The 8,842-nt window shown below is 33.6% G+C and overlaps 1 protein-coding gene across 2 annotated transcripts; it reads left to right on the plus strand.

Annotated features, from left to right (window-relative positions):
• Positions 1-6,614: 6,614 nt before the first annotated feature.
• On the plus strand, positions 6,615-8,353 carry LOC125240550. Of its 2 annotated transcripts, none has more exons than XM_048148480.1 (3): positions 6,615-6,637; positions 7,549-7,737; positions 8,218-8,353. In XM_048148480.1, the coding sequence occupies exons 1-3, from the start codon at positions 6,631-6,633 to the stop codon at positions 8,307-8,309; spliced, it is 288 nt and encodes a 95-aa protein (XP_048004437.1). In that variant the 5' UTR covers positions 6,615-6,630; the 3' UTR covers positions 8,310-8,353. The 2 variants fall into 2 exon arrangements, with proteins under 2 accessions (XP_048004437.1, XP_048004436.1); XM_048148479.1 differs by lacking the exon at positions 6,615-6,637 and adding an exon at positions 6,691-6,760.
• Positions 8,354-8,842: the final 489 nt, after the last annotated feature.

The raw sequence follows: 8,842 nt of genomic DNA on the forward strand, positions 1-8,842 counted from the left end.
TGAGTTTCAACAAGTTTCTATTGATTCTGTCATTAGAGAAAAGATTTAGCTCCTATCGGTCCTTTACAGGATTTCATTCAGGCCTTGGTCGACGGCGACCGTCCGCGGGCCTGCAACACGATACTTAGAAGCCTATTTTAATTAACGAACCAAAATTTCATATCATGATTGAGAAATATAATCTGTGCTTGTAGACACATACGTAAATAGGTTCCGCAACATTTACACAACGGTTGTAAAGTTAGGTTTTTAGTTTTAGTTAAGAGTTATATTTTCTAATGAACACTTATCTTCTAGGTTCAAAGGCTTTTGGACCAAGTTCATCATGACACGCTAGCTTTAAGTGGCCTTAAATTTTTTTACGTTACGAAAAGTCTAGTTTTGACTGTAAGTACTCCTTCCTTTTCACGATTCTAATCATAATTATCTGCTATCAGTTATAGTCGCCATGTGATTTCCGTTAGATAAAGATTTGATACTTGTGACGTCGAGGTTCGTTAATTCTGATTTCTGTCAGGTTGTAACTAAAACTCACATTCACTCGTGTCGTCACAACGACGTGGCGACTGGGAGTTAGTTCATCGTTACATCTCGTTTGTATTTGTTGCAGGTAGCGGGGTCTATTTTTACATACGAGCTGGTTCTACTACAATACGGTGGATAATAGTGATGCGAAAGGGCGGATTAAGATGCATAAACTGAACAAATATAAACATAAATTTGAGATATGATTCAGTATTATTCCATTAAGTTCTCTAAATTCTCGATGGCACACGTATGTGTCGTTAGGTACTTAACCTAAGATAAATTCAAAAGGAAGAAATACAATTAACATTGGATTAATTAATATGAATAACCGTAGAGGCAGAACGAGCCTTGTCAGATGCATATGTATACATATATTGTATGATATTCGTTTTGTAAGTATACCTGCAACCAGGAAAATCATTCGAAGAAAGTTGGTTGAAGTTATTTTTACTTACGAGGGGTGGCCGAAAAGTCTAAGGTAATAAAATAAAAGAAAAAATTAAAGGTAAGTACTTCAGGTAGAAAAATATTGCCTCTTTTTTCCCCACCTCTTTTGCTGCTGAAATATATCTATGTTATTTGTTTAGTTTCAAATATCGAACGTTTTAAATGTGAAATGACAGTCAGTCAATATTATTATGTTATCTCTCACCTGCATTTGAACTATATCTGTACATATTCATAGTTTAAATATAAGAAGATCATATCATCCCATACATTTAAATGCGACCACCTAAGAACGCGTATAAGTTCTAACCTAACCTAACCTACTTTCTGATAGCAGTTTCATTTTCCAGGGGGTCACAGTTCTAACCTAACCTAACCTACTTTTCAAGCAGTTTAATTTTCCAGGGGGTCACAGTTCTAACCTAACCTAACCTACTTTCTGATAGCAGTTTCATTTTCCAGGGGGTCACAGTTCTAACCTAACCTAACCTACTTTCTGATAGCAGTTTTATTTTCCAGGGGGTCACAATTCTAACCTAACCTAACCTAACCTACTTTTTGATAGCAGTTTCATTCTCTAATACTTCTAGTAGTGTCGTCTCTATGATTCTGACAAGTGACATTATGGAAACTGACTTTATGGGAAACAAAGTTTCTGGCACTTGATTAATATAGTAAACAATGATTATGGCATAAGATGTTATGAGAAACAATTTTATGATTGTTGAATAGGGTGGCAAATAAAATTATGGCAAATGAAATTCTGGCAAATGAAATTCTGGCAAATGGGGGCAATTCTGGCAAAAATCCTTTACACCACACATAGATGGCGCCACAAAAAAATGCCTTGTTGCTGTTGTTGCCATCGATTATTTGTAGATTGACGTTAAGTATGTCAAAAGTGACACTTAACGTCATCTACGACGAGTATAATCGAAAGCTATAAGACATTTTTTTGTGGCGTCATCTATGTGTGGTGTAGTGTGCGTGTTCGTATTAGGCGGTCTCATTTTAATGTATGGGATGGAATGATCTTCTTATATTTAATATATGACATATTGTATAAAACTTGTAATATTGATTTAGATAAAGATATTTATAAGTAAGTATAACTGTAAATAATTAATTATTTATGCAACACTTACATAAATAACTATAACATTCACACACCATGACACTGATATTGTCTTCCGCTTCCATACCTCATTATTATCATCTCTAGCTTCATATCTCTCACACAATCCATCCACGATTTCCTCGGTTTTCCTGTCCTTCCACACTCATTAGCAATGCCTTTCTCGTCACATGACTTTCATCCCTTCGCATTACATACCCATAACATGCCAGACGATTCGCTCTTACTTTTTCTACTATACCAGTGCAACTTTCAGATTTCCTCTTATATACTCATTATTTATCTTATACATTCTTGTCACGCCACACATCCATCTTAACATTCTCATCTCTGTTACATGCAATCTCTTTTAATCCATCACCTTTAGGGCCAAGCACTGATCCATGCACAGGTCTGATGATGGATTTATAAATTTTACCCTTCAATCGAAGAGGCATCCTGGCGTCGTAAATAGTGGTCCTCGTCACCTGTCGCCATTTCATCCACCCTTGGGCTCTTGCATATTATTATTTTAGATGTCAAACATAGCAAAATAATAATGTGAAAGAGCCCTTATTGCCTCATGAAGTACCTGAATTACCTTTTAACCTCGTAAGGCCCAATGTACATAGTTGTTGCAATCTACTTTGAATCTTCCATGAACCAAATAAAGTAGAATTTCTATTGTTACGTTGATTTTTGAATCAAACGAAATTTTTACCAATTTACTTATAAAATAAGGTTCAAATTCAAAATGGGAAAACTAAGGCCCCATTTAGACGGTGCGAGAACTCGCATACGAGTTTTATTACATTGCGGTATTTGATGGCTGTGCAAAATTAATCTAACCTCAACAACCCGCAATGTTACTAAAATCGCATGCGAGTTCGCACGCCGTCTAAATCAGGCCTAACTATGGTGGGCCTTACGAGGTTAAATAGCTACTACCATTATCCGGTTCGAAGGACCATAGATAATCTTCGCTGGGCTCAGGTGTTCGTAGTGGTGGTAAATAATAAGCGGACTGTAGTTTGTGCTGGTTTAATCCAAATTGTGAAAGAATACAAAGAAAGTGACACAGTGTCGTTGGAGAGCGGAATAACGGAACAGTAAGTTTTGAAAGCTCTAAAGCTGTCAAATTTGAATTTAAAGTTACCATAATGAAATTAATAAAATATGGGATACCCCCATTTGCCAGAATTTCATTTGCCATAATTTTATTTGCCACCCTATTCAACAACCATAATATTGTTTCCCATAACAGCTTATGCCATACTCATTGTTTACTATATTGATCATTTGCCAGAAACTTTGTTTCCCACAAAGTCACTTTCCATAATGTCATTTGTCAGAATCATCGAAATCCGTAATGATCACATTCCATAACATCATTTGTCATCCAAATTAGCTGCCAGAAAAGTCAATTTTCATAATGTCATTTATCAGAATCATCGAAATCCGTAATGATCACATTCCATAACATCATTTGTCATCCAAATTAGCTGCCAGAAAAGTCAATTTTCATAATGTCATTTAACAGAAATATCGAAATCCGTAATGATCACATTCCATAACATCATTTGTCATCTAAATTAGCTACCAGAAAAGTCAATTTTAGGTTAGGTTAGAACTGTGATTCCCGGAAAATGAGAGTGCTGTCAGAAAGTAGGTTAGGTTAGGTTAGAACTGTGACCCCCCGGAAAATGAGAGTGCTGTTAGAACTGTGACCCCTAGACAATGAAACAATTTTATTCAATCATCATATTTTTATTACAATGTGCTAATCAACACAACAATAACAATCAACTATAACTCTTAAACTCTAATAAAAATCTTCATAGTTTAATGTAAATACAGGTTTGAACCCAAAGCACGCAAAAATTCTTCCTTTGTATATACGTCTTTGTTAGACAATATCTCATTGATTCTATTCGTACGATTTAATGTTTTCTTCCTTTTTTTTGGTTCCGGTTCGCCATTGAGAACATTTTGTATGTCCATCGTTACTTTATGCAACTCATGCATTATTTCTGTGCTGAAGAAATAAAAACCGGGATGGGATTTACCCATAAGTGTATTAATTCGATTGTGCCAAGCTTCGGCGAAGTTTTGTGTTCGTGGGAGGTCATCACTTTGAATGTTAACAATACTCCAGAACGAAGGATGGAAGCGCGGAGGTTTATTATCAGCACCGGAAATGTAATATTTATCAAACCATGAAGCAATTGGGACACTTGCTGGTAAAATCGTTTTCACCCATTGCTGAAAATATTGGGGAATTTCACTGGGGCTCAAAAATGATAATGCCAGCAAAGACTTCATTTCTACAGCAAAATCAATACTTTCACCGTATAATACGACCAGCCCGTCGGTCTGTATTTTCCTGAAAATAATTTGGGCTAAATGAAAGTGGCAGCCGTTCAATTTTATGTCATTAAAATGTTGCCTGAAACACTGTATGGCTGCCAACTCAAAATCCATTATACAATTCTCCACTTTTAATATTAAATTATTGTCATTACTGTACTCCATGATGAATTCAATAATTTTATTATATGTGTTTTTATCTTTATGTGTACACAGTACAAACATAAGTGGTAATGTGGTTTTCCTATTGCCCATTACATTCCCGTGAATAGCATATAACTGCAGAAATTGTGTAGGTGCGATTTTAAATGTACCATCAAGAATCCACAAAGTAGATCGACACAAAAACTCCATCATTTTCCGTGTTGAATAAATTATAATGCGCTTGTGTTCCTTAAACAACTCATCTTTCATAATAATATTATCGCCATTCAACTTAAGTTTGTCATGGTTTACCGTAAAATAAATATCAGTAGGCTCATGAAAAATATCCTTATGCTTCTTTTTCTCACGGTAAACTATCTGTTTCATAGCACTTGTAGATGGTTTTTGTAATAATTGTTCGGGACATTTAGCAATAGCTTTTTGAACAATTTGACAAGGTTTTTGACTTATGTCATTTGCAGCAATGCTTTTTAAATCGTTAGTCAAATTTGCGATGTGCAATCTATTGGCATCGGGCTCATGATTATGATAAGTATCACTATTCACAACCGTATGATTTTCAGTATTTTCGTTGCTTAACGTTATTGCCCGTGCATTGCAATTTAACTCCTTGCGTAATTCACACACCCAGTAAAACTTGGACTTCACGTTTTTGTTCTTCTCGTATGAATGACCATTTATATTCAACTTAAAACCACCTTTTGATGTTTTAAATAACTGACAAACAATATTATCATCCATTTTACACGTAAATTCAACATCAAGTATCGTAAACAGACTGACACTTTTTTTTTCAGAAAACAAAATGTAATTATGTCAATAAAAGTAGACAAAAAGGAATATAAAAAATCATAGACAATAAATAAAAAGGTAAAATACTATAAAAAGTTTGTGCAGTCTTGCACAACACCATTGACAATAAATATCGCCTACAAAATATATTGCATACCCACTACTCACATTAAAACTACTTTGTAAATATACATCGAGCGCCTACAGGAATTTTGTTGGCAATTACTTAGCTAGTGTTCGAAAGAACTGATAATTTCTTATGGCGTTTGAATATTCTATTAAACCATATTATTGCACTTAATAATATGGCTAACAAATAATATGGAGAACAATTATTATGGCAGTAATCGCTTATGGCATTTGAATATTCTATTAAACCATATTATTGCACTTAATAATATGGCTAACAAATAATATGGAGAACAATTATTATGGCAGTAATCGCTTATGGCATTTGAATATTCTATTAAACCATATTATTGCACTTAATAATATGGCTAACAAATAGTATGGCATTGTATGATTATGGAAGGTAATATTCGGATAAACAACGAGTATGTCATATGATCTTTATGGTAAACAAATCATTCGGGCAAATGAAATTCGGGCAAGTTAGATTCGGGCAAATGAATATTATGTTAAATGACTGTCGGGCAAACAATAGACAACCATAAAATATGAATAGACAGATTTTGACTTAAGATTAAATGTATACAATGCACTGAATATTTATTTAAAAATATGCAATTTGAATATACATAATTGATTTAAACATTATTAAATTAAAATTTGAATATTAGAAAACCTTGAATAATTATTGAATTTGTACATTTTGCATTTTGAATTAAATTAATTATTGAAATATTATTAAAATGCGAATTAAATTATTTATAACATTATTAAATGAATTGGCTAATTGTGATAGAGAAAATAAGGATCAAAGATAATTACAATTTTTGAACGTTTCTGAACATCGTGCATACATTAAGTGTGATAACTCAGACGATCCATGGCAAAACACTGTGTAGGGCTCGCGAGTCAAATCTGATTTAAAGGTTTATGGATTTTAAACCCTAAATAACGAAATCTGACGCTGCGTCACAAGAATCACGATGCTTAGCAAAAAAATAGTAAAGTATTACGTACAGACAACAAGCCAATTGTTAGTATTATTGTAGATGTAGAATATTACGCTGCAAATTACATGTGATAAACGAATGTTCAGTAAGTTATATTTTTGTAGTAACTTATGCTTTATTTTTTTTATATATCGGCTTATCAATAAAATTGTCGTAACAATAACAACTATGTTATCGTCAGTTATGATATTGTGTTTTTTGTGTGCACGTAAGTTCCAGAATTGCGATATTGCGACTGATTTTCATTTCAAACTAAATATTTTTTCTTGACTAGATTCATGCGCACCCTTTTTGCAATGATTTTATTACAAAGATATTTTCATAAGTTCATTGAATTGTACAGGATGTAATTGTGATAACAAAAAATAGGATATTACTTTTATTTTAGGTGTTTATATAGCTGATTTAAACTTTCACGATATTTACACATACTTAAAATTGCAAACGGGACGTAATTGGGCATACTTAACTCGGCAACTATGTTCTTTGCCGTCAAATAGCTAGTAAATTGTAAAATTCTATTATTCTTATGTTATTGTTTATTGTTAATATTGTATTTTTTTTAATGTAATACATATCACGTGTTGGTCTAGGCTGTAAGTAATATGTATAATTAATTGTAAATAAATAAATAAAAAAAATAAAAAAATTTAACACCAACCTCCGACGTTTCAAGGAAGAATTTTAAGTACGATTTTTTAAGCTTATACAGAACCCAAAACACTAAAAAAGCCTTAATTTAATCTTACTTAATTAAACCTTAATTTAGCCTGAAATTTTCCAACATACATTATGAACAATACAATAATCACTCGAATCGACCGATCAAAGCGCGGGTCGTGACCGTAATGGCCACGTGTGCATACGCGTTGGAGTGTTTTTGATACATAATGCAAAAAGGGCATCTATGTAAATATGCATAATATATTGCCTGTTATAAAAATAACACCGTATTGCATAATAATTACTACTCATATTCATATAATTAAAATTAAGGGATAAGTACACAACAGACGCTAAAAGCGTCCATGAACGTGGAACCTCGGAACTGCGACTCGGTGTGTCGCGACTTGCCACCCGGTGACACGCAGCCAGTGTGTATGATGGCCAGCCGATACAAAAAAGGGTACCTGTATTTCGCAAATCATTGCCAAGCGAGACTCGCCATGTGTATAGAGAATTTTGGTAAAGTATTTTGATTTAGCCTCTACCGGTAAGGTAGTTCTATGAATTCAGCAGACGTGCAATCCACTAGGTTTCCCAAAATGTCCTATGTAGTTTGTATGAAACCTTCCTTTTTTGTTACCAGATTTATATACATTTTCGGTAAAAATAAAAAGGAAAGTTTTCGGAAACCTAGTGGATCTTGCTCAGCATCATGGACTCTATCAGCCTACCAATTTTTATCAAAATCGGAGACGTGATCCAAATGTACAAACTTAACGGGAATTGCTCAGACCCACCTTAGCTATATTGATTGAAATATCCTACAGAACATACCTATAAAATATTTACTACACTATTAATCATGCTGCTTAGTTCATCTAGCGGGCAGACAAACAATTCTCAGTTAAATTTAATTCATAAATGAAATATCAGTAGGTATACCAATAAGTATAAAGTAAGATATCAAACAATAATAATTAACATTAATTAATTTTACAGTTTTAAATATGGTTCATTGGAGAAGATGTCAAAGATACGGACTACATTTAATGCCAAATCCCTCTTACGTATATACTGCGAAGTACGAATAAGTAAAACGGAATATATATATTTAAAAATACATGTTTTATTTATTTTATTTGTGTTTGTTGTGTTTCCATTCACAAAAATAAACTAGGCAAAATTTATGGACTAAGAGCCCAGAGCCGTCAGACCTTCCTCATTTTCTCATTGATGAAACTTTGGGACTATGTAGAGTTCGTATCGACGTTTAATGTCTGCATATTACCAAAGAGGATCAAGTATTATAGAGAGTTACTGTCAAAGTAAAATGTGTAATCACAGTACATAGACTGCCATCTCTCGACACAAACTTAAAACTTTTGAACCTCTATTTTGACAATTTGGCCCATATTCTTAGCTTGATATGTGTTATAATGTCAAATATTAATATTATTAAGCGTCATCTAGCTGAGCGTCCCCCAAAGGTGTATCGCCATCAAGGTCACCGTACCTTTTTCTGTATGGTTTTGAGGTACGTTTTTTTTTTAGACTTTATCTGTCTATACGGAGTTACGTCTTTGATATTACCTAGTTCGGTCCGTCGGTCACTTTTTTGCTATAA

The sequence above is a fragment of the Leguminivora glycinivorella genome, chromosome Z (genome assembly GCF_023078275.1).
Source record: "Leguminivora glycinivorella isolate SPB_JAAS2020 chromosome Z, LegGlyc_1.1, whole genome shotgun sequence".
NCBI lineage: Eukaryota > Metazoa > Arthropoda > Insecta > Lepidoptera > Tortricidae > Leguminivora > Leguminivora glycinivorella.